This window comes from Sapajus apella, unplaced genomic scaffold (genome assembly GCF_009761245.1).
Source record: "Sapajus apella isolate SASKATOON/1434 unplaced genomic scaffold, GSC_monkey_1.0 scaffold64, whole genome shotgun sequence".
In the NCBI taxonomy this organism is placed as follows: Eukaryota; Metazoa; Chordata; class Mammalia; order Primates; family Cebidae; genus Sapajus; species Sapajus apella.
The window spans coordinates 2,714,353-2,740,822 of record NW_022437004.1 but is presented as its reverse complement, the minus strand read 5'-3'; the positions used below and the strand labels follow the sequence as shown (position 1 = coordinate 2,740,822).

Sequence of the window (26,470 nt, the reverse complement as noted above, 5' to 3'; positions counted from 1 at the left end):
ATAGTCTGCCCTTGGAGCTGGCATCCAGTTGGGGCTGAACCCTAAGACCAGGTGGAATTTAACATCCCTCAGCGCAATGAAACCTAGAGCCATGTTTCTCCAATGTGGAGCCTGTTAGCTGACCTGACACTCAGGTTTCAGCTGAATAGAAACCGGATAACTTAAAACTGTCAGTCCTGTTTGCCCCAGGTCAGACTCTGGGAGGAAAGCCAGTGATAAAGGGTCAGCCTCAGCTTTCAAATTTTCGTGTTAAAACCCAAGAGAACCAAGTACCTCACAGGTCACCTTTATACCTGTGCACCCTCAGGACATTGCTCTTAACTGGGAACTGTAACCTGAGCATTGTGAAGGCCTGCTGGGAACGTTCCTATCTGTCCTGCCCTAAATAACTTCTCTTCACTGCCTACTTGGCACTCTTGATGGGGAGGCACTGCAGAACAGCCCTTTAAGATAATTCCATCCTCCTTCACTTGCTATTATGCTTGAGGTTCTTTTTTTGTGGGGGACGGAGTTTTGCTCTTGTTACCCAGGCTGGAGTGCAATGGCGTGATCTCAGCTCACTGCAACCTCCTGGGTTCAAGCAATTCTCCTGCCTCAGCCTCCCGAGTAGCTGGGAATACAGGCACATGCCACCATGCTCAGCTAATTTTTTATATGTTTAGTAGAGACAGGGTTTGACCATGTTGACCAGGATGGTCTCGACCTCTTAACCTTGTGATCCACCCACCTTGGCCTCCCAAAGTGCTGGGATTATAGGCATCAGCCGCCGCGCCCGGCCGGCTTGAGTTTCTTTAGTGAATAAAAGTCTTGTTCGTGTGTCATAAAAGTGAATCATTTCCAAAGCTGAAAAAAGAAATGTATGACATGCTCAAGTTCTTAAGAAAATTACTCAGTATCAACACGTCCCACTCACTCAGCACTTTATGTAGTTCAGAATATTGGAGTTGGAAGGCCGGCTAGCCAGCATCTAAGCCCACCCACTCAGGAGGCTCAGTTAGGCTGGGACCCTGTGCATGCTGCCATAAGGCAGATCACACTGGAAATGGCAGGATCATAAGGGTTGGTGCTGAAGCCCAGAAGTTACAAGAACCCTATTTTCTCTCCCTCTCTTAGACAGCCTCCAGCATCCTCAGCATCAACAACTTCCTCAAACCACAGCTTACCCTGAGAAGCTTGTTAATTTCTTCCAGGCCCTTCTAGTCATTAGCTCAGCTGGGGCCTTCACTGATGATATGAGACAATACCCAAGCCGTCTGCCTTATTTCCAGCATGCAAAAAAAATCTCTGTGGACACTCTGCTCTTCAGGAGAAATTGTTTTTTGTTTTTTGTTTTTGTTTTTGTTTTTTTTTTTTGAGACGGAGTTTCACTCTCGTTGCCCAGGCTGGAGTGCAATGGCGCGATCTCGGCTCACCGCAACCTCCGCCTCCTGGGTTCAGGCAATTCTCCTGCCTCAGCCTCCTGAGTAGCTGGGATTACAGGCATGCGCCACCACGCCCAGCTGATTTTTTTTGTATTTTTAGTAGAGACGGAGTTTCACCATGTTGACCAGGATGGTCTCGATCTCTTGACCTCGTGATCCACCTGCCTCGGCCTCCCAAAGTGCTGGGATTACAGGCGTAAGCCACCGCGCCCGGCAGGAGAAATTGTTATGTTCACTACCAGAAAGAAATAAAAACAGAGAAGGGCCAATTTCTTTTATCTTCTAGAAGAAAATTTAAAAATAGTGCTAAGCCCAGTAATTTGATAAGTCATCTTCCTTTCATAGAAGAGCTCAGTGGAGAGGGCCTGGGAGCCCTTAGAGCTGCAGTCCCACTGTGTAATGGGCCTTGGGGACAGCTGAGCAGGTGACTCACATGTACCTGACATGCCAAACATGCCAAATTTGGAGAACCTCAGGGAAAATGCCAAGTGAGCCAGGACTAAATGGCAGTGGATTGTTAGAGCTGAAGTCGAGGGTTTCTTCCTGCTTAGTAGTGCATTCAGCCAGAAGGCAATGCCAGGGTTACAGCATCATCCAGGGCAAGGAAGGCAGCATCTTATCTGGAACATGGCATGAATTCAATAAGGACAGAATAACTTGTCCCTCCTCCTCACTCTTCTCACTCTCCAACATTCTAAATCAGCAGAACGAATTTAGCCTGAACTGTGATTAGAAGTCATTTGGCAAGTCTAAAATGTGTGCCAGCATTTTCTTATAATAAATCAGCACTCTCAGGGAGTTAAACTGGAACTTCCATTCTCTAATAAAAGCCAAACTGACAGTGAGCTTTACTTGCAAACTGAAACAAAAAACACAAAATATTAACAATTGCTTTTAAGAGTTGGGATCCAATATCCAACATCACCCACGGGGTCAGAAATCCAGCATGACACTCCATTCTTCTAATGAGAGCAAATAGACTCATAGATTTAGGTTAAAACATTAAAATATAAACTACACACTTTAAAAATAATCACACAAAGTTTATGAATAAATGGGTTATTTGGAAGAAATTATACTAAACTGTTTAAAACTGTGTAGGTATGCACGTGTCTACATGTGTATCAATCAATCCTTTTTAACATTCAGAATATTCAGAGCCCACACATTATAAAGAATACTGAATTAGATGTTAAAATCCTAGACGGTGTTCACACCCTACCACTTACTAGCGATATGCCCATGGTAGTGTGTAGTATATACAAAGTAGAGTCTATGGTGCTATGGAGTCTCTAGTTTAAAACCTGACTCTTCCATGTGCTAGCTATATAATCTAGTATGTTAGTTAAGCTACCTGAAGCTGTAAAATAGAGACAACGCCTATTTGATACTCTTTTAAGAATTAATGTTTATAAAGCCCATGGCAGGTGCTTTAGTAGTTCCCAATAATGGTAACTACTCAAGATGTCTCTTTCAGAGCCCAGTTTGCTTATATGTGAAATGGGGACAATGGCCTAAAGTTCTCTGGTAGAGTGATGCACTGTGCATGGGAAGGGATTATCATTAAGATGCAGCCTATATCTAAAATGAATGCAGCTTGTTAGAGAATACACAGATTCTAGAGTTAGGTAGGAGACACAGGTGCTGGTCTGGCTCTTCTGCCAGGCTTTGGTTAAATGAGGATTATCTGTGCTCTTCAGAGCCAGCCCAGCAGAGCGAAAAGAGCACCCAACAGGGGCATGCACAGATCTAGGTATCATCTTCCTGAGTCACTGGGGTTGTGATCTCCAGCGAGCCACTTAACTCTTCCTTCTCAGCAAATTCTCCATGGTTTCTTTTCATTGGGAAGTTCCATGATTCCAGAATTACATTATAGGATAAGGAGGAAAATAAAATATACAGGAAGTGACTCAGGCTCAGAAGTAGACAGAAACTAGGATATGGAGCAAGGAGGAGGCCCTAGGATCAAAGCAGACTGGATGAGACCACTGAGCTCTGAAAACCAGAGTTTTCAAAACGCCAAGGTGCATATGAGAGGATAAAGTTGACATTTAATGTTCAGCTAAATCTCTGTAGAAACAGGCTGTGCAGACCTGTAGGTTGAATATGGTTCCTCTTCTGAACAGTCATGAGACATTGCGATGGTTATAAATTTAAAGACTTCTTTTTCATCTGTAAAATCAAAACAACATACCAAATAGGGCTGTTGGCTGGATTGAGATAGCACATGTGAAAAACCTAGTAGAGTGCCTGGCACACAGTAGGTGCTAAATAAAGTTATTGTCATATCCCACCTCAATACTTCTACAGCAATGCTCTCCAGACTCAAGGAGCAGGAACTAAATAGTTATTCTCTTGTCTCAATGTGAAGCCAGCAGTGAGGTTCCTGATGTGCACTGTGCCTCTCTGATACCACAAGCCAAGCAAATTTTCCTCAGGCCACTTAATGCAGGTTGAATCGATTCTTCACTTGGCTACTTCTTTAGGCTTTCCCTTTTCACGGAATAACTGCCAGAGAAAGGCTCACTCTATTACGAAAATGGGGGTTTGATCCACTTGAAAAAGAAAACTGTTCTTTTCTCCCCTTGGGAATCTGGGAAGTTTCTCTATGTATTACTATAGACAAAGGTGTAAATCCAACCCCACCTTGGGGAAAGATTAGAAGGAAACTCCCTTCACCCAGGTGGTATTTAGTCCCTGCCAGCTGTGCAGTTTCAGAAACTCCAGAAGGGAAACCTTCCCACCTACTCCTTAATGACTGAGAAGCCTTTCAAGGGAGAAATGGTTTTTCACACCACAATGGTAACTCATTGATTTCTGTTGAGAAGAAAATAGTCATGGCCATATACAAGGTGCTCACATGCTAGGCTGTGCTGAACTAAGGGTACGTGCACTTAAACAGGTGTCTGGGGTATTAAATTTACAAGGAGCAACTACATGTCATTGGAGTAATTGGAAATTTGGTGCCCGTTAACTCAGGTTTCCACATGTAATTCCTTATGTTAGCAGCCTAACAAATGAAAATTGGCCATTAGCCCATTCAACATATGGAATAAGCCTCTTATTTTGAATTTGAAACAGTGGCAAGAAACTACGTTCTAGAAAGAGAATCTTGGTAACTGGGAGACATGTATTTTGGTGAGCACAAGCTAAAGCATCATCCTTGGAATAATAGGTATTTCATACACTTGAAGATGGGAGTTAGTCACAGGTGGGGACATGTAAGCTTGAAGTGTGGTGGTTGGGGCAATGCTGAGCAGCACAATCCGAGAACAAGAGAGAGAGCGAGAGCAAGAGTGAGAAAGAGCCCACAGAAGTGGTTGGAGGGAGTAGATCTGGGAGAGATAAGGGTGGCGGATGAGAGAGTAGGATGCTTTGAAAGGGAACAGGAAGGGAGACATAGCAGCTGACAGGCCTGCTCACAAGGCCTGGGGGGCTGATTGTGGGATATTTGACAGAAATGCCATGAGCTGTGAAAACGCTCATATTCCCTACAGCCCCTAGGCCCACTTGTCTTTCTGCTAAAGTATCTTTAAACGCTATCTCATTCTTGCTAGGTAGAGTTTAGTTTTCAAAAAAGGAATATGAAGATAGTTAAAAGGTTCGACTTTTTTTTTCCAACAGAAAGCCATTTTCCCATCTCTACTAAACACATGTTGAATAAACATTCTAAGTATGTTCTTTTAAAGGGGTGCCAAATTCTTACCTGCCTAGAGTGCCCACACAGTATGATCTGTTCTTGGTGCCAGGCACCGCATGGGGTTTTCGACGTGTATCTCATTTGAGATAGAGTTACTAAGTGAGGGCCAATGAATTCTCAAGATCTTACCTTGGGGGCTGCATTTGATAAAGGCAAGGCAAAGAGAAACTGAGCACAGGAGTAAGAAACTGGATGTTGTGGTTTAAGGACCATTATCAGGAAGGAGAGTAGGCTCTGAAACAGTGATTGCAGGTCAGTGCTGATTCATAACTTTGTAAATCTTTCATACCTGAAATTGTGAGGCCCTCACTCCATGAAGAGGGTTGGCCAAGATTTACAAATGTTGATAAACCTAAAACAGCATTTTCCCTCTACCTACAGAGGCAAGGATTGAGAAGTCACTGCCCTTGGCAAATATGTGATTGGTAATCTGTGTAAGAGAAATTACCAAGAGGGGCAGAACCTGGGACATGTGAAGAGCCAGAGAGAAGTGGGTTAAGAAGTGAATAGTCAGTGAGGAAATAGGGCTGACCAGGTTTAGTGTTAAAGGAAAGCAGAGAGAATCTGTGATGGCTTCGCAGGTAAGATAGGCATAAATCTTTTCTTCCAAAAGAAAGAATCTGGAGTTATATTTACTTGCAGGTGGGTGTTGCTGGTGTGCTTCTATTTGACATTTTCTCCTCTCAGCAGTAGAGGGAAGTAGAGAGTAAAAAATGACGTGGGTTGAGCCCTAGAGGAATACAGAGGCATCCAAAATGGAAGGTATTTATCATAAGGAAATAATTTGAAAATCACACAAGCAGACAGGCAGCTCTACAGAATCTCTGCTATTTAGGAGGCAGACAGACTTATGAATGGAGTCTAGGGCAAGATGAGTTAAAAAGGGATAAAGAAAGGGATTTGCATTTTTAAAAGACTATGCATGTTAAAAGCAGCTTTTCCTGATCCTTCTTTAGCATGTCAATGTAGGATGTTATGTAAATATGGGACTTGAGTTTGAGGTCTGGCTTCCTGCCTTTTGGATAAACTGCTTCTCTCTAGACCTCAAGGACGAGAGGGACAAAGAACACCAGGTGGGACCAGAGAAGGAAACACACCCATAACAAAGTTGCAGCTCCAGAGAATGGAACCCTGCCCTCAGCTGCACTGGAGTCTCTCCCTTCCACAGTCAAGCCCTTTACCATTTTTTCAAAAAGCCATTTTAAAATATGGAAGTGAATGCTGAAGTACCTGAAGCCACAATTATTGCTGTTTTTAGAGGGGCATGTCACTGCCCTGAAGACTGTTAGCACATAACTCCTGCATCTGAAAGTACCTGGCAGTCCCTGAAAAGCTGCTAATGCCTGGAGGCAAGCACTCCCTTCGTTTCAATAGACCTCCTCTTCCAGAAGCACTTAGAGATGGGGAAAATGACTTACTGCATTTTTAGAGAATACGACCAGGGAACAATTAAGTTACTTTCCTTCATAATCTGATTCAGTCAGTCTATATATATTCCAGCAAAGTTCTGGCTATCAGTTTTCTAATGTGGTTCTGAAACTGGGCGGGGGGGGGGGGGGGGGGGGAAGAGACTGTTTTCTATCCAAAAGTTCAAATTATCATGTACACATTTTATCCAATTCAATTTTTTTCTCCTTTGACTAAACCATCTCAGAATTGCCTGTCTTGCAGTTTTTTGTTTACCTGGTTCACAATTCAAAGTTAATGTTAAATTAATAGGAAATGGAGACACAGACACCAAGAAGATAGGCAAGAGATGAGGTGTTCTATGAGCATCTGTTCCTAATTCCACGAAAAGATGGGCCCGCTCATGAGAGACCTACTGCCCCGCAACCCATGTATTTTAGGCTCCATGCAGCTCTTTTCAGGTGCTTGTTATTTTGTGGTCGTGGTAGTGAAGAGGGAGACCCAGGCATCTGAGATCAACTTCCCCTTTGACTATCACACTGCATTTCAATAGAAGATAAAAGGCTGACCGACTGGTGCCTCCTGTTTCACCTTCCTGTAGGTGGCAGGCTTGGTCTTGGGGAAACTCTCCGGAAGACACTGTTTTTACTTAAAACAAGATCAAACCAGAAACCTTTTCACGTGTGAGTCCTAAAACTGTAAACCGGAACCCTTTCATTTGTGATTCCTGAAACTGTAACCTTTTCACATGTGAGTTCTAAAACTGTAAACCGGAACTCTTTTATATGTGATTCCTGAAACTGTAACCTTTTCACATGAGTACTAAAACTATGAACTGAAACCTTTTCCTATGTGATTCCTGAAACTGTAAACTGAGACCCTTTTCATAAGTGATTTCTAAAGCTATAAACCTAAGATTCTTCCATGTATAATATCTAAAGTACAAGCCTATATAAAGGCAGAACCTTCCTTTGTTTTATGAGCTGAATTTGGACAGATCATTTCCTCAGCTCCTGGCTGTAATAAACTTTCCTCCTGTATTCAGTGTTCAGGAGATCCATTTCCCATGGCCTTTCCCTGCTACAGTAGCATATTTTGAAAACTCATACCACTGTTACAGGATTCAAGTGTAAATCTGAAATATATCACTTGGTGAATAATATAACAGTACGACTGTACAGGAAGCATGAGAAGAGAAAAGGGGTCACTTTTGGAACTTGGGAAAAATTAGTACAGTCAACTTCTTCCAGCATTTAGTGTTTTTATTTGCCATTTGTTATAAAAATTGAATCTTTATTTTACACAATAGGTACTTTAAAAACAGTGAAGTTTACCAAAAGCTACTGAATCTGAGGCAAAGGGATTTACCACCAAAATGCAGATTTACATGGTAAACCTGAGGGCCAAAAACATTGAACAAAATCTTCCATTTTCTAATAATTCATTACCAACAGCAAAAACCAATTGCACACATTTCTAAATATGTGACAGATAACAAATGCTAGCTTTCACTCTTGCTCTAACAACAGAAAATATCTCTACTCCAGATTGGCCCTTTATTTCACTGAGTGAAACGTTTGAAGAATTTTTAAAAAATCTTCTTGTAAATGTTAATATTTAGGCTTAAACACAACATATATATGCACAAACACATCCATTCCAACTCTATGCCCCTTTGTATTCTTAAAATTGCACCATCTCTGTTAGAGATAATGTACAACATGCAGAAGGCATTCATAATTGCTTTTTCAGCAGTAGTGTATTATACAACTCAAATGCAAAAGTTAAATATGAAATTAAGCTCCACTGAAAGCCATCTCAACTCAGTCCTTTGGCTCATTATTTTACGTTAATGCTTTAGTGCTGATGAAATTATTCAAATAAAAAATTTGAAGAGAATGTAGTCTGTTACCAAATGTATATAAAAGATAGCTTCCTGTGGATACAGAAGTGATGGACAAGAGAAGGAAAGTGATTAAACAGGACCGCAGGTTTTCACTGCTTCAGCTTTTCATATCCAGCTGAAAAGAAATAATTATATCTGAGGGCATTCTGCAACAGTTATTAGTTTATATCATTTCGTATATAATGACTTCATAATACAAACCAGGATACAAAATAACTCCTTCCCTCTCCCACCAGGTTTTCTGTTTCCAGAAAGAAATAAACATAGATTCTGATGCAATCTTTACTGAAAAAGCAGATCTACATGACATTGTCCTGCTTTGGGTAGAGATCAGTTGTAAATACTGCAGGATGGGTAAAGTAAAACTACTCAATGAGGCATAATTATAGGCAGTGGCTTCCTCCTAAATAAATACATGCTCAAGTATCATTGCAAATCTTCTAGCACAAATATATTGTTACTGTACAAGTGCTGATCAAATTTAGTGTGGTCGGTGAGTGGAGAAGAAAAACAGATACCTTATGTGCATAGGAGTATGCTAAGAGAATGTGAAGATGGAAAGATGAAAATTTCACTGAAAAACACAAGAAAATAATGTTAAGGCCACAGAATAATTGTTTGATTATTTTAATGGTTTTTTAACTCATCAATAGTATGCAATATTTTAATTAAACATAAGATTTTAATCACAAAACACTTGAACAGAAAAAAAATTTTCATTATCAAACAATGTTATGCAAATACATCACTGCAGCACACCTATTGGAGCTATGCCACCGCACTGAGATACTCAGGATCTCTATTTACCCTGTTTAACATAATGTGAAGTAACATAAAATACACTGACATACATACAGGGGAAAGAAATTAAGACTGGGAGTGAAGAATGAAAATATAGTAGTATCTATGTGCCACACAGATGTACCCTGAAGTAGGTTAGGAAAAGAACACCACACCTTTACCGGAATGCTCAAAAACACTTAGGTTCTCAGATCAACGTTGAACATGTGGTTTCTTTGAAATGTCATAACTTAGGAAATAGAGCACTTCATGATTAATGGATTTAAAAACTTGCTATCCTAGTATTTATAACCTCCTGTAATTTTGGGAAAAACACTAGATATATAAAAAACTAATAAGTTATAATTTGCATACATGAAGTATGTGTCTTTGTGTGCATGCAAATAAAATCAACCCATGCCAGTACTACCATAAGACATGAATTTTGTTCTGAATAACCTCCACATTTATATTCTAGAAAATGCATATGTATTTGTGGAAATCAAATGCCAACAAAAGTCTTATAATTTAACAAACTTAATTTTCTTCATTTAAAATTCTCAATATGAACACTTGTAAAATAAAGATCTGCTCCAACAGTACAGTAAAGGTGGTATAAACACCACATTTTTTATGTTAAGTAGTAGCCTCATTGTTCCTTGTATCAGTGCTACCTTGTCTCAAAAGCTACCTAAACACTGGTATATTAGGTTTAAATTAAAAGATGTAAAACCATGGCATCAGGAACACCACAGATTGCACCAATAACTATACCCTCGTGCGTGGAAAGCAGTTTATAATATTCATTATTAATCCTGCTAGTCAATTCCTCCAGAAATTTATGTAGGCGATAAGGAAAATTCAGCCAATGACTTCTGCAGTTGAACCAAACCAGTGATGAGTCATGGAGAAGTTCGTCAGGTGAACGGTAGCAAATCTGAATGTTGTTTTGAAAATTATTCTTATAAAAGAGGTTTTTCATACAAATTCTAGCTAGTTATGTGGCCAAAAACACTTAAGCATTTTTGGCATATCCATGTCCAAAACTTAACCATATACCACACTGGAATCAGTATACACGATAATTCCATTGTGAAACACTAAAATAACCATCAACTCACATTTAAAAAAAGGAAAACAACGAAAAACACGGATATAATTAGAATCTGTTTTCTGAAGTCCTAGAAGTCAGTTTCATCAGTTATACCTGCTTCCCTGAGAGCTTGAATGTTCAGACTAAAGGCAAGTTTTGGTAAGTAGTTTATTTTTACACTGTTCCTTTCCATTCAGAATAAACAATAATGTGTGAGGCAGTGTTTGGTGTCCTATATTCCTTATAGCTAATATTATTCAAATTTCATTTGATTTGCATAAATCTTTTCTCTGAATGTTAGTGTAGGAGAGTGTGGCGGGTGAGGGAAGCTCTACTTAAGTCCCACTTTCATCTTTCTGGAACAAAGCAAGAGAAAACATACCACACACCGCAATTCCATATACACAGTACACTTGGCCCATAATGTTTTCCAGTTTTGTCTAGGTGGAGTTAATAGATTTCTTTATAGTTATATCCAAGATGAAGAGGTGGCATCATAATGCCTAGACCAAATGTGTGTTAGGGAAAAACACACTAAAAATGTACATTTCCCCAAAATGAGTCAGCTGATTTTATTCATTTAACAATATGCATGATAATAAAAGGCCAAACACAAAGCTCTTTATCAAAAGAGGCAAAGTGTATTTTCTAGAAGAGTTAGATAAAGGCATGAGATGAATTTTAGTTAAATGGATCTATTTCTTTGTGAGTTTTGAGAACTCAATTTAGACACTGAATAGAGGCTGTTTTACATTATAATCAAGCTAGAGATTATGCAGATGGATTGCTTTAACTCTTACTAAATTTCTACAAAGTATTTTAAAATGAACTTAAAAGCCAAATCTGCACCTCTCCCCTCTATCACAGCTTTTGTAAGTAATTAAGAATTGTACCCGTACGACTGCACAGCGACTAGGGAAGAGAGAGGTAGACGATTCGGCCACTCTCTCACAAGGAAACTCCCAAATACTTTAGGGCATTAAACACAAGGCTTTGGTTATCTAAAGTAATTAGTTGCAGAGTATAAAAACGTTTTGGAGCAGAATGTACACAAACATGAGAGTTATAAACAGCCAAAATCAAGTACACTAACAGTAAGTTCATAAAGAAATGCATAAATTCTATGTATCATACAAAAATTATCCTCACAGATGTTGAATCCGAGATTATACAATAGAAAATATTTATATGTTTTACATTTAATATAAAAATTCTTAACAAATAAGAAAAGGCCTTGATGATAGACAAGAAGAAATTTTAGGGAATAGATTAATTTTCAGGATGCCCCAAGGATCATATGTCTTAAATACTCGGTTCCTGTGCTAGGCAAAGACCAAATGCCGGCATTTTCTCAGGGTTCATAATTGTTGTTAAGAGAAAATCAGATTAAGGAAGACTCAAGCAATCTGGGAAAGGAAGTAAAAATTAAGCCAAAAAGGAATTCTGCCAAGCACAATACACCCTGACTAAAAAAATTTAAGAAGAACATAAATCAAAGACAGTGGTGAGTAGACATCAAGAAAATTCATACTGATGAGTTTACGGTCTTGGTGATAAATATTAGAACAGGAAGTCAGTTCAAACAAATGTGCAAATAAGTAACTGGGACTAGGGGAAGAAGAGAAGAGAATACCTATGCAATTTTCAAGGTAAACACTGCAAGGAGGAATTCAGTCACTTCATGCTTCCATTCTACCCTCGATGTGCATTTCTTATAACATCTCAATAAGTTAAAGAACAATTATTCACAAAACTTCAGGTTAGTGTTAACATTTTTTACTTGGTTAATTTAGGGCTAGTCACTGAGTTGCTTTAATAAGACATTTAGTTATGGTTCCTCATAATAGTCACCCATTCTTCATCTTTATGAGCTTAGAAAATTTTACATCTCATTTAAAGCCCTGAAGCTTTTTTTTTTTTTTTTTTTGAGATTGAGCCTTGCTCTGTCACTCAGGCTGGAATGCAGTAGCATGATCTCGGCTCACTGCAATCTCCACCTCCCTGGTTCAAACAATTCCCCTGCTTCAGCCTCCCAAGTAGCTTGATTACAGGTGCGTGCCACCATGCCCAGCTAATTTTAAAAATATTTTTAGTAGAGATGGGGTTTCACCATGTTGGCCAGACTGGTCTTGAACTTCTGGACTTAGGCAATCCACCCGCCTCGGCCTCTCGAGTGTTGGGATTACAGGCGTGAGCCACTGCGTCTGGCTGAGCATACTTTTAAAAATGATTTTGACACATGGGTCTCTTTTCTTTAAGTCAACATTTGTCTAAGCATGTCTGTAAACGTTCTGTTACAGGGAGAGGAAGAGTATTGAGCAAATTCTCCTCAACAATCAGACAGCTCCGTTTTAGGGACTGACATCCTTCCAGCTCAGGAGGAAGTGTTTCCAGGTAATTACCAATGAGCTCCAGATGAGTAAGGTTTGACAGCTCACCCACATGAGGGGACAAATTCATCAAGCTATTTTTCCCCAAAAGTAAACATTGCAGCTTTTTGCACTGAAACAGCCCATCTGGTAGCATCTCAATCTGGAAAGGGAAGAAAAAAGAAGCTGGTAAAATCAGTTTTTGATGGCTTTTGATAAGACATTTACTTTTTTATACTGCTAGCTACCTTTTTCCAAAAAAAAACATTTCTAGAGATTTATAAGTGATGCATACTACAGTGATGATAAATTTGAAGTAGATGAAAAAATGAAGGGAAAATAAAGACAGGAGTATCATGAGGAGTGAGGACTCCTGCTACCTTGGACACCTACATCCCTGCTGTATATGGGTGGGCAATGAATTCGGTTTTAAAACACTCTAACAGGCAATTCTTAAAGAAAATGTAGTTATACATACATTGTCTTTAAGATAAAAAACAAACCAGTAAGAATAATCATAATTACTCTTGAGTCCTGGATCAGAAATAAATTACCCTCAAGAGTCTTCATAAAAAGCTTACTTACTGTGTAATGTAATGAACAATACCCTTAAAAACATCCTAAGATCCTGAGAGCAGACTGAAAACTTTATTCTCTTTTTAAAAAAAGTCTACAGAAGCAGAGCAAAAAATTATGATTATATATATGTATAAATTTAATTCCCCTCTACATACACATACACCAGAATATTTATCCTTGTTCCTTCCCTCTGTCATGGTTTCAATTAAATAATTTATAACACAGAGAGATATTTTTAAATATGATAAATATTCCGCAAATTAGGTCAACTCCTAAAGCTGCTCACATTGACTGCTCCCCTATATGGTGGATGGATTGTATGTCAATTTCTAAGGGAGCCACAGTAAATTCAAGAAATAGGGTTTATTGAGGAAAGACCTCCAGAGAAGTTGAGCACATACACAACCCCTTCAACACATCACTTCACTGAGGGGCAAGTCTGGCCTCAGCATAGACAGACTGCACATACTGGTCTGTCCCCCCCATATTACTCTACATATTGGCTGGGGACAGGAAGCACCTACAAACTATGAAATAATGTAGGTTCCTTGGTTCAGAAAGTGGCTTTGTTCGCAACAGGGATAAAAAGTGCACTCAGGGACTTGCCTATATCCTCTGATGGGCTAATGCAGACCCGCTGGGAGACAAGTTTCTGGGCCATCCTGAACTGTCTTTCCTCAAAAGGGTTAATAGCCTTTATATAAACTAAAAAATGACCAAATTCCATTAAAAAATGTTCATGATGTCGTAAACTCCATTCTCCTACATCACTCATTTTTTTAAGTTTATATAAGCACATTCAGTGCTGTATATCTTTAAAAATAAATCTAATGATCGTCACTGCTAAGAACATTCCATATAGATAATTGTACACCAAAATATTAGATATAAACAAAAGGAAAAATATCTACCCTTTAATTTCACTTTCTTCTCAAGAACAGATGGAAACATATGCAGACTTATATTGAGAGATGAGGCAGAGAGATGAGAAGAAACGCAACCTCGTTGAAAGGCAACCCCTTCTACACAGAGACATCTGCAGCTCAGAAATAGGGTCAATGATGTCCAAGTGGAGGAAAAAATCAGTCCTGTTCAGTGTGCTTATTGTTAGGAGTGCTTGTTGGTGCCTATGAAATAACTCAGGCAAACTGGCTAAAATAGAAATCAGGCTTGGCTCATTTATATTCAGTGAGCACGTGCTGAGTGCCTTCTGATGTGCCAGGCTCCCAGCTAGCTGCTGGGATAAAGTGCTGAGTTAAAAAGACTGCCTTTGAGAACTGTAGCTTCACACAGGTCACCATGGACATCTCGGCCTCAGCATTGTTGACATTCTGGGTGGAAAAGCTCTTGCTGTGGGGCTGTTCTGTCAGTAGGATGTTTAGCAACATCCCCAGCCTCTACCCACCAGCTGCCTGTGCCACTCCCCTTCCCAGTTGTGACAACCAAAAGTTTCCAGACGAATGTCTCCTGGGAGGCAGAATCATTCCCAGTTGAGAAGCACTGGTCTCACGGAAAAGAGAAACATTAAACGATTACACAATTGCCTGTAATGAGTGGTATGAAGAAAAGTGCCATGCCCTAACCTGAGCTGCATTAAGGAATTCTATATTCCCCTTCAGTCAGCTTCAGGTTCCCAGTCTGTATCTCGTTTAACTGGACTGATTTCCTACTGGGTGATGATCCTGAAGCCACTGCCCTCACTCTCTTGTCTGGCTATCAGCACTCCCACATTCCCACCAATCTCCTTTCAAATCTCTAAATCTGATTTTAGTGGACTTCTCAGGCTCCAGGATAGGAGAGGGATTTCCCAAGCTAGTGGGAGTATGCCTCCAGGCCAGCCCCTTAGCATTGCTGCTTTGAAAGTGAGTCAACTGCTGTGCTGGTAACTCCTCCTGTGTGTGAGGGTCCATCTCTGGGGCTTTCTCTCCAGCTCTCTGGCCAGCTAAGGCACAGGATCACCTAGTGTCATTCAATTTTTCTAAAGGAGGCTGGGGAGCTTTGTTAAAGACTCGAGACATTCCTTCAACTCAGCAATTTTATCCTGAAAAATCTACTTATAGATTCAGAAATAGTGTGCCTTGAAGCTTACAAGAGCCCCAATTTTGCCTGGGTCAACAAATTTTATAAAAACAAATTTTATTTAAAAAGTTAGAAAACATTTATTTAAAACTAATTTATTTAGCATGCCATTTCTTAGACTGTATGATACATGAGCCAGAGAGCAAAAAATTACCTTAGTGAACTACTAATTTCTTCTAAAAAACCAATGGGAAAACTTAGACTATCACAGGGCTGATAAACTGAAATAAAATGGTTTTATGGAATAAACTATAACATATAATACATACATACATAAAACAAACTATATAATAAACTACAAAATAGACAAGAACAAAAAGAAAAACTAATGGCTATATAATTACTCTACCTCCTAGAATTCTCTGACAACCAAATGTCTTCAGTAAAATGAACTGAAGTCCCCCAGAACAGGATGGTCTTCTTTTACATAGGTGGCTGACACTGTTAATTAAATACCTCCACTTTTCCCCAGAGGCTGGGATCTTACTTTAGAATCCTTCTCAATACCAGATTTTTTCTTCCAGCCAATGATACATGCTATCTCAGGATATGCTTACCAAACCCTAAAGTCCCATCCTTTCAAGAAACAAAGCTGAATATTTCTGTTCTAAGTAATGATGCCAAAAATAACAGCATGCACTATAACATAAATGATCTTCAGAAGGAATTTCTACATCACTTTCTGGCTAAAAGTCTTCAAGCTAGTACCAGGAGAAAAAAAAAAAAAAAAAAGAAAGGACAAGTGTGGAAGTCAAAGACCTAGGTGTCAACTGGACTGGTCTAAGATTTCAGCAAACCTAGTTCAATCCTTTCCCATGCCTTGTGCTTCTCTTCATTACAATCAATGCCGCCATAATCCAGTTACTCTCTGGCACTATGACAGGAATGGATCTTGCCTCCTCTTCTCCCACTTTCCATGCCCACCTGCACATACCACTGTTCCCCATGTAGAATCACTTGGATGTCTACATGGGAGACACAGTAGAAGAATAGTAGAGAATTCAGATGTTTGGGTTCCATCCTAGCCCCCTTGCCAAGAAACTTCAGACCTCAGGTGAAGAATTGCTCTGAGCCTCAGTAAAATAAGGGCAGTGGACTAGAGGAGGGGTTGGCAAAGGTTTTCTCCAAAGGACCATAAGAATAAGTATTTTAGGCTTTCTGGGCCAAAAGGCAAAACTGAAAATATTATGTAGGTCCTTATATAATAAGAGAAAAAAATTCCATATTTTTAAGTGATGAAATTTAAAATATATTAATTGAGTATAATTTTGGCCCACTATGAAATACAGGCCCACTAATGAAAAGAATGGTATTCATGGAAATTGAAATTTGAATTTCATATAATTTTCATGTGTCACAAAATATTCTTTTGATTTTCTTCCCCCAGCCATCTAAAAATGTAAAAACCATCCCTAGCCTGGGCTGTATAAAAACAGGCAGTGGGTAGACTTGACCCGCAGGCTGCAGTTTGTGGACCCCTGGACTAGACGACTCAGGGTTCCTTTCAGGAATGAGTCTTTGTCTCGTGTTTCAAATCTATATTTCTACTTGTCAATCTTAACTGATTCAACCTTTCCATGGGGTTTTGTTTCTTGGCTGTCCTCTCCCAAGCCTTTTATATGCTACAATCAGAGCCTCCTTTGAAGGTACCAGTTCAGGATAACTAGCACTTTCAAGCTGAAGTCTCACCCTAGTCACTATTCAGTGACTCCAACATGAATTTGACTGGCAGATGTGCAGGCACTCTTCATTCTGACCCACCTTGCTAAATGGTCTTATCTCTTACTACATCGGGCATGCTTATTTCAATCCTCTGTGGATGACCCCTGTCTTTTAACACTTCCCTCATCCAGTGTTCTTAGGGTGTGCTTCACAGAACACAAGAGTCACTCTATAAAAAAGGTGTTTTACTCAAACACATTTGGCAAATATTGCATATCATCTCTCTTTGGAGAAGCACAACACATATTCACATGTTAAAGGCTCTGAAGAATCCTGCAGCAAAAATATGATCAAAAGAAACATTTAATGCTTTTTGTGGTGACATCTATTACTGAACTACGGAAGACACACTGAAGTGCCCGCTCAGTGAATATTCATCACTGGGGACTGCCCAACACCTTCCCGTGTCCAGGGAATTCCCTATCTTGTAACGCTTGGTGGGCAGTTGAGCTCACTTCCTATTAGAGAAAATGCCACCATCAGATTCTTGTGTTCTCAGCTCTCTTACAGCCGCAATGTGGACATTCATTAACTATACCCATCAGCTGTTCAGACTTGGACTTTGAACTGGGGCTAACATCACAAAGAAGTGGAAGCCATGAAGAATCTATTTTGTGGGAGGCCCAGGGTCACAACAGTAGCAATGTTAAGTTTTCCAGAAAAGAACTAGTGCTCTGTGCTGGTACCTCAACAGTGTATCCTCACCATTTTGCTTTTCCGCTCTGATTCTGGCTGTGGTTCTCACTGCTGCCTGACTGACTTTGAAACTGTTTCCCAAGCTTGGTTTTACAGTCTTTTCAGTGGTAATAGGAGATATCTAATATTCTTTCAACTGAGGTCTTTTCTGCTTAAGAGGTAGTATTTGTTGCCTCCATCTATAAACCTGATACACTGCCCAAGTCTTGAGAACAGAAATTTAAAATGCCTCTTGTAGGAATCTTTACTAACCACTATTCCACACGGACTAATTGGCTTGAGTTTCTGAGTATACATATATCTAACTATGCATGCAGCCACTGTGATATTTTCTAATTTTTTCTTTTTTGAGATGGAGTCTAGCTCTATCGCTCAGGCTGGAGTGCAGTGGTGCAATCTCAGCTCATTCCAACTTTCACCTCCCGGGTTCAAGCAATTCTTCCGATTCAACCTCCCGAGTAGCTGAGATTATAGGCGGGCACCACCACACCCGGCTACTTTTTGTATTTTTAGTAGAAACAGGTTTCCCAATATTGGTCAGGCTAGTCTTGAACTCCTGACCTTGTGATTCAACATTTTGATCTAACTCAGAACCATGAGACTCTCAAGGTTGGAAATAATCTTGAAATTAGTTAAATCCCCACACAAAACCTGAATTCCCCGATGCCCTTTAACAACATTCCTACTGAGTATCCAGTCCCTGTCTGGAGAGTTTTATTAATAAGAAAATTACTTTTCCCTCCTCAAATGTTCAACCTTTGACTAGCTACATGGGAAAGATGAGAATCTTCCCCTGCTGGCCCCAGTTCTCCTCACTTGCCCTATGTTCGAACACTGTGGCTATTCACAACAAGTTTTGTTCTCCATGTAAATTTTTCAAATATCTGAAGACCAATACTGTGGGCCATTCTCCCTTCCCACGCACCCATACTTCCCATCATGAGGCTAAACTATTCTATCAGAGTTTTCATCTTCCTGGTGGCTGTCCTCTGAGTGAGTTTCAGTTTTTTATTTTATTACATAGTCTCTGCACAGTGCTTCTTTGACCCTCAGTTCACCAATTCAAATATGTATGCTCATCATTTTGGCTCCAAAGATGCTCAGCAACTACTTTTTCTCAGGTTTCTGGGACAACGCACACAAAAAGATACCATTCTACTTTGGATATAAAGTATTTTCAGCATAAGACTTTTCATATGCTCCAAAGTATTCTTTCTTATTCAAGAAAGCATGTGTCTGATATTCACAGTTATGCTCTGTTTCGGATATGGTCTAGGACTCCATAAACTTGGTGTCAAAAATACTAATGGTGTCAAAGTTTCTTCATTACATTAGCTTGGTGAAAACGATCACCTGCTCATACATTTAAATAATGCATGGCCAGCTAACAGCTGAATAAGCTATGACTCTCAAAAATCCATTTTTGAAAGTGACTTAACTGTGTGTAACTGCTTAGTGGAACCAATGCCTTTCAAAATAATTATTTATATTTATAGTTATAGATTTAACAATGGAAAAAATGTGACCAAAATATTAATATTAATCAGATGCATAATTAGATGGCACTAGTGATATACTTGTAGACCTATGATTTTCAGAGTGCAGTCACTAGGCCAGCATCATCAAATCCACCTGGGAACTTTTTAGAAATGTAAACTCTTGGGTCCTACATCTGGCCTACTGAATCGGAAATCCTGGGAGCAGGGCCCAGCAATCTGTGTTTCAGCAAGCCCTTTGGGTAATTCTGAATCACACTGCCAGTCTAGATCAATCCTAATGTAGTTTTAAAATCTCATAAACCCTTAAGATCTGAAGATGTCTCATTTACCTTACAGTAGGCTCTGTCTTTTTATATATGAATAAAGTCCCAGAGTTCTAAAAATCAGCATGAATTTTGTTGTCATCCCGCAATTTTCTGGTATTTCTCTAACACCCATGGTTTTCAAAAATAATGTCTGATGATTCATATGTTTATTAGACAACACCATGCTCAAAGCTGTATTTACCATGAAATATGAACTACAGAAAGTCTAAGAGATAATACATTTTCAAGTGTGGTAGAATAGCTATACCCCTGTTCACGTAGAGAAATGTCAGTTTCATCCCTTGGCAGATTTGATTTTTGATCTGGTTTTCCCTCTTTCGTCCCAAATGGACACTGGCCTCACTCTCTTGCCTTTTGACTACAGTGAATTTTTCCTTTTTTTCTTTTTCCTCCTCCTCCATATCTTAACCTAGGAAACTACTCATTTATTTTGCTTTTTCATGTTTTGGTAAAGTTAAATTTTCTTTAACTTGGCTTTACTATTGCAAATTATGGTTCATTCTAAAGCATGGATCCTGGAAAAAGCTACTAAGAAGCCCTAGTGTTGCATTATAGAGGCAGGTCTTTCATTTTGAATCATCTTTCTAGACATGCATGCAGATTTCAAATCTTTCTCGCCACATCACAAAAAGAATTTACGAATAATTCGTAATCCCAGCATTTAAAAAACTTATTTTATTACAACAGATTTGGAAAACTGAAAATTTTTACCAAACTCCCTAAATACCTAACACCTTTATAAAACAAAAAGCTCTCCTGTAACAAATTAAATAGTTTAAAATACTTTGTGATGTTTATGTAGGAAATTGGGAAGGAAAACAAAGAGAAAAACATTTGCTGAGCCACTATTATGTGCCAGGAACTGTGCCAAATGCTTATATATTTTTTCATAAAATCTCCACGACAACTTGTAAGTTAGATTAAAAATGGATGCTCCGTGTTTTGGTAATTTATGCCAGATGGGATTGGGCTTGGCTTGAGAATACATAGTGTGATTTGAAGCGTGTTTTCTTTCCCTATGGAACACACTACAAGTATGGCAGCCACTGAATAAAGAATGGATTTACTTACATTGTTGTTGGTCACAGCAAAGTACTGCAAATTGCTCAGATACTGGATTTCTTCTGGAATGAAGGTCAAGTGGTTATAGCTTAGATCCAGATAATGTAGTTTGGTGCATAGGAAAAGCTGCAAGGGCAGATTCTCAATATTATTATGGTCCAAAGAGAGCTGCTCCAGGTTAGATAATGCCCCAATCTGTGCAGGAATATAAGCAATATTGTTGTGCCATAACTTTAAGGACGAAAGATTCTGAAGATGCTGAAAACTAATGATCTCTTCCACAGTTTTAAGGTTATTTTCCTTTAGGTCTAACTCATGCAGATTATTCAGGCTGAAAATGGAGTGTGGAATGCGTTCCAGGTCACAGCTGATCAATTCTAGGCTTTTCAGATTGACCATCTTTTTCAAGTTGTTCAACACAACCAGTTTGCTTCCCTCATTATCAAGGGACAGTTTCTGCAGTGAAGGCAGGAGGTCTGTAACCACTTGTGGGATCCGGGAGAGGCTGCTCTTCAAGTAGAGGGTCCTCAGATTTTTTAAGTCCTGAAAGCCCTCCAACTGCATAGTACTCAACTGTTCAGGAAGAACACAGCCGGAGAGATAAAGTTCCTTGAGATTCTTGAGGTGAAATACCCAGCGTGGGATTTTTCCCATTTCAGTAAATTTCAGGCGGAGAATTTTTAAATTCTCCTCTAGAAAGGCCAGTGCAGGATGGTCTACTATCAGAGACGAATGGTACACACGAAGCTCCTTGAGGTTGACCAGCTGTGAGACCGCGGAGGGCAGCTTCACCTCCGGGATAAGCTCCAGGCTTAGCACTTCCATTTCAGTTAACTCAAAGACATTATCTGGAAGACCGTTGAGCATAAAAAGATGTAGTTCTATCTTGTCCTGGGCATTTTTCACAAGCTTACTCTTCAGTTTCTCAACTGTCCATTCATTATTGAGGTTGATCTGTTTCAGTTTGTTCTCGCTGACCTCTGATAGGAATATGGAGAAGCGTTTGGAATAAAGAGGATCATACTGATCAGCGAGATGAAGGATGAAGGCAAAGTCATTCTTGACATCAGGGATGTCACTGTAGTTGCTTTTTTCTCTTAACGCCTCAAAGGAATATTGCTTCAGGGAACTCCTCAACATCCACCACAGGCTGTAAGAGGAGGTCAGACCATAAAGTATAACCAAAATAACATAAAATGAAGCCAGGACCTTAAAGATTTCTGCCAAGGAATAGACACACTGGTAGCGCTTATATCCTGTAAAAGCCTGCACGTCAACTGAACAGTCAATTTCAAGAGTGATGTAGGTTAAAAAATATGGAACATAAGTTATGATGAGCACAAACAAAATGACTTTGACTATTATCTGTTTCAGATATACTCTATAAATGATGTCCTTCTGCTCCACGTGCATGCGGAATCTTTTCACTTTTTCAAAGATGGCTTTGGCCTGTTCACCCTCCTTCTTGTCCAGGACACTGGAAGTTGGGCTTTCTATGCCAGCTGACTCCAAACCTGGCTGTGGGTAGGGCAATGACTGTTTGCTGGAATCTATGTCAGCTGAACACCCTGAGGACGAAAGCAAAATCTTGGACTTGGAGAGTTTCAGAGGCCTCACTGACTGCTCAGCCACTGTTTCTGACAGGGCACGGGTGGTCCATGGAGAATCGAAGCACTTGTGAAGGATGGCCACAAAATGCTCGAGCCTGGAACTGGTACTGGGGTAGTGAAGCCAAAAGTTGCTGCAGGCTGCAAAGATGAGCGTGTGCAAGAGCACCAGGTAAGGGAAAAACTTTGCAAACCAATGGAGCTGTTTCTCGTAACAGACGGCATCGATATAGGAGTACTGCTGTCGGTGGAGGTCATTCTGGATTCGGAGGGGGAGCGGAAGTGGTGTACCAGGATTAGAGGATGTGTTCATGCTGGCTTTCAGGATGTCCCAAGGCACAGCACAGTGATTGTCAAATTCCACTTTGCACGGAAGACAGCACAGAACCCTGCTCTGCGTCAGCTGGAGAGCTCCGGCCAGCACGGCCACCAGCAGCATGATCAGTGTGATGTAATACCAGAACACGTCCCACCATGGTTTTAAGATGTGATAAGAGGACTGGGCATCTGCTAAACATTTTAGCTCGGTTAGTGTAATCATGACTTTCCCTTGTAGGAGTACAGAAACTGGAAGAGGAAAATAAAAGAAATACTACTGAAGCAAGTACTCAAATAAGCATTTAACTCTAATACTAATACACACATACCCTCCTTCCAAGTCGGATTTAGCTCTGGGATAAAACCTAAAAGGGAGAGCTGATCAAGGGGTACCTAAGTCTTCTGGTTTCATTTGAAACCATAGGTCATGACAACTCTGAACCACAGTCTCTTAGATGGTGACTAGAAAGAAATTTAGGGGTAGCCTTTGAGGTAATTATCTTGTTACCTCTTGTATCTCAACTCCAGGCTAGGCTACTAAAAACCAGGAGCCAATTTTTCTTCAACTGACATTGAAAAAACTTGTTTTGATGCTACTAATTTCTCTCTCCCTCCTTCCTTCCTTCCCTCCCTCCTTCCCTTTTCTTCCTTCCTTCCTTCCTTTCCTTCCTTCCTTTCTCTCTCTCTCTCTCTTTCTTTTTCCTTCTTTCTTTCTGGGTCCCACAGGCCTCAGACTGTTGGCCTCAAGTGATCCTCCCCACTTGGCCTCTGAAAGTGCTAGAATTACAGCTGTGAGCCACCACACCTGGCCCCTGTTTTCTAATGGTCACATTATACCTTCCAGAATGTCTGAGTAAGCTCCCTTCCATTATCTCATCCCACGTCTGGAGCATCAGTTACAGCTCGAGAGTTGTTTTGATCACCACGAGGAGCCTCTTTTAAGCAAGCTTTACTTTATAAAATTACCCCTTAGGCTTAGAGGGATCTACGATTCTATGCCCAAAACAGCCTGTCACTGAATGCATTATCTCCTTTCTGCATGAGCATTTGCTTTATAATTTAAGTATATGAGTATTAAAAAAATTAGAGTATTTAGGAGTTGGGAAGCAACAGTTAGGGCTTAAAAAGGAATAAGGAAGAAAAGCTCTCCTAGAATACTGTATCAAGGGGACTCCTTCTCATGTTTAATGTTGTGATGACAAAGTAGTGAAAGGACAAACGATTAAGGCAGATTCTATTATTAAATTATTTTTGCCTTCAGGAAAACAAGATTATCTTGTATTTTCATACTGAAAAGTATTCAGACAACATTCCTGAGAATTCGTATGTTGAGCCTTAAACATACATCAACAAAAATTGCTTAGCAGTCAAATCCAGATCATCTATAAGATGGCACAGAGTAAGGTAAAAGAGTAAGGTAAAAAGGAAATATATGGGTCTTAGAAAATATCTGGTAAGAAAAAGAAGAAAAATAATAACAGCAGCATGGTCCCCCTTTGCTGGGTCCAGCTCTAACCTATGCACAAGGGCTTCTCCTGGATTTTCTTGAGTGTGAAGTCTTATGTATTCTGGGCCTGCTGAGTTTCTTTCTAGACACCCTAGTATTGGTAGCATTCCCAAGGAAGACCTTTTTACTCTCATTTGCTGTCTTTCTGGGGTCTGGTATCCTGCGTTGAACCTTAGAGTAGCATTACAAAGTCCCTGCTCCCTGTTAATAAGTCTCATCCTCAGCATATTCCTGACCATCTGACCCTGAACCCTACAGCTTCATGCTCTTATACCTATTAGGGCATTCCACAATTTCTATGCTTAATTGCTAGACTGGAGCACTATTTTCTCCTTGTGTCCTTTCTGGGCATCACATTATATAAATTCAACTTCTTCCTAGGACCTGCAGGTGGATTATATACCCCTCCAGGGCTTCTCGCCTTCACTCTAGTTTAGTGGGTCTATTTCTTATTCTCAATCCTTCTCATTCTGCTTCATCTCTCTGCCTTACATACTTGTGTGTCAAGGTAACACAGAAACCAAAATGAGAGGATTACATGAGACAAATAGAAAGTCCTGGGCTTAGACCTCAAAATACTATAAATATGATATGGCCAAGTGTGAGGGATGGTAGAAAACACTGCTGGATGAAAGCAAGAACATGTGAAAAATACTTTAGGATTTTAGTTGATATGTATGCATACTTTCAGCTAATCATGTGGTAGCTGTTGTGCTGAAATATTTATTATAACCTCTGGCCATATTAATAGGTGAACCCAGATAAAGGAGGAGAAGTCCTTCTGTGCCTGCCTGGTGAGATTACAATACTGAAACCCAATACTCAGTTATAGGTTAAAGATAAAATGGGCAAAACAGCAACCAGACGCTGTTGTTTACAAACCATTTCCTACAGAGGAACACAGGCACCTGATGGTATTCAGCTGAGATGATAGATGACTAGGTAAGCCCAAGAATTTATCTTTACATTTTTGTGCGACAACCTCACAGGTGAAAGAACAGTAGATTTGCTCCCCAGGTAGAACCAGGTAGGTGGAAGCTTTAGAATATCACATTTTGATTCAATCTGTGGTAGAAAGTTATCGAACTGGCTGCTCTGTGAAACAGTTCAGCTCCGTGTCCTAAGCAGAATCTTGATAAATAAAATGACCAGCCATCAGGGAAGTTGCAAAGGAATTGCTTGTAATGGATAAAAAGAGTGAAGCAGATAATCTCAACGGGTTCTTTCAGCTTTAAGTTCATGTTTTATTTGTCCCTTCGAAGGTCCTGAAAATTAAATTCACTTAAGACATGCAACTGAAATTGTGGAAGAATAAAAACAACAATAGCTCTAACAATGAAAATGGTATTTGACAGAGTGAATACTTACTCAACAAGACTACAAGTCAACATTGACCAAAATAATGTGTTTTAAATATTTATACTTACTATAATGAAAAAAATTAAGTAAATCCGATATGCTTCAGTCAGGAGGTCTACACCTTTTGAAGTTTCTTAGACACACCATCTCTGTGTTTGTCTTCATTCTATGAGAAAACATAAATATCTTGAAATAGCTGTAGTCATTTAAACAAATAAACTGGTGATACTGTCTCCAGAAACCCTCTCTGTCATAAGACATGATATGGCAAATAGATTTTCAAACCCCTGGCCTCAAACAATCCTTGCATCTTGGCTTCTCTAATGCTGGAAACACAGGTGTGAGCCACTGTGCCTGGCTTAGATTTTCACAAATCAGTTTACTTTTCACACGGGGGCACACGCTGGCAAAGCTGTATTACAGGGCCCCACCCACGTTCATTAAACCATATTCACTCCCTGAACTTCCTTTCAACTACAGGGAAGTTCCTACAGAAATTTAAACATAACGTATTTTAAAATTCTATATCTACAACACTTAGATGAACACTTCTTAGCTTTTCTAAGTAGTCGACATATGTTAATTTCTCTCACTCATTCCTCATACACAGTTGTTCTTATTTGCATTTTTCAGATGGGTTGTCACACCATGTGATTTCTGTACCCATATTTAAAACCAAACATCTATCCAAACAAGTCTCAGTGCTCCTAAAATTCAGCCTACCAATCTCATTAGAAAAAGTGACAAGTTAATACACTTTTTCAGATACAGCTCAGAAATATGGCTGAAATTACTTGAAATTATGTAATTATTAAACATAGCTAAGTTTCATATTAGATTTAATTTAGAGGTTAATAAAAGCCATTTATAACATTTATACTTCAAAAATTTGTGATAGTTAAATTACATATATATTGATAATTCAAACTGTAAGAAAATTTGTAAAATGCTAGAATTTGTTTTTAATTGAGTGTAAAAATTGTATCTTTTAGTGCCTATGAAACCTTAAAAAAAAAGTTTCTAGGGAGGTTTTACATTTT

General features: G+C 39.6%; 1 protein-coding gene across 3 annotated transcripts in view; it reads right to left on the bottom strand.

Annotated features, from left to right (window-relative positions):
• Nucleotides 1-7,772: 7,772 nt before the first annotated feature.
• Nucleotides 7,773-26,470, bottom strand: part of LRRC8B (leucine rich repeat containing 8 VRAC subunit B) — a 71,774-nt gene continuing 53,076 nt past the window's right edge. For all 3 annotated transcript variants that reach the window (XM_032247821.1, XM_032247820.1, XM_032247822.1), the window contains 3 exons: nucleotides 25,499-25,596; nucleotides 20,649-22,813; nucleotides 7,773-12,839 (listed from right to left, as the gene is read on the bottom strand). In XM_032247821.1, coding sequence (XP_032103712.1) covers nucleotides 12,567-12,839; nucleotides 20,649-22,787 — 2,412 coding nt within the window. In that variant the 5' untranslated portion in view covers nucleotides 22,788-22,813; nucleotides 25,499-25,596 and the 3' untranslated portion in view covers nucleotides 7,773-12,566. The remainder of the gene's footprint in view (nucleotides 12,840-20,648; nucleotides 22,814-25,498; nucleotides 25,597-26,470) is intronic.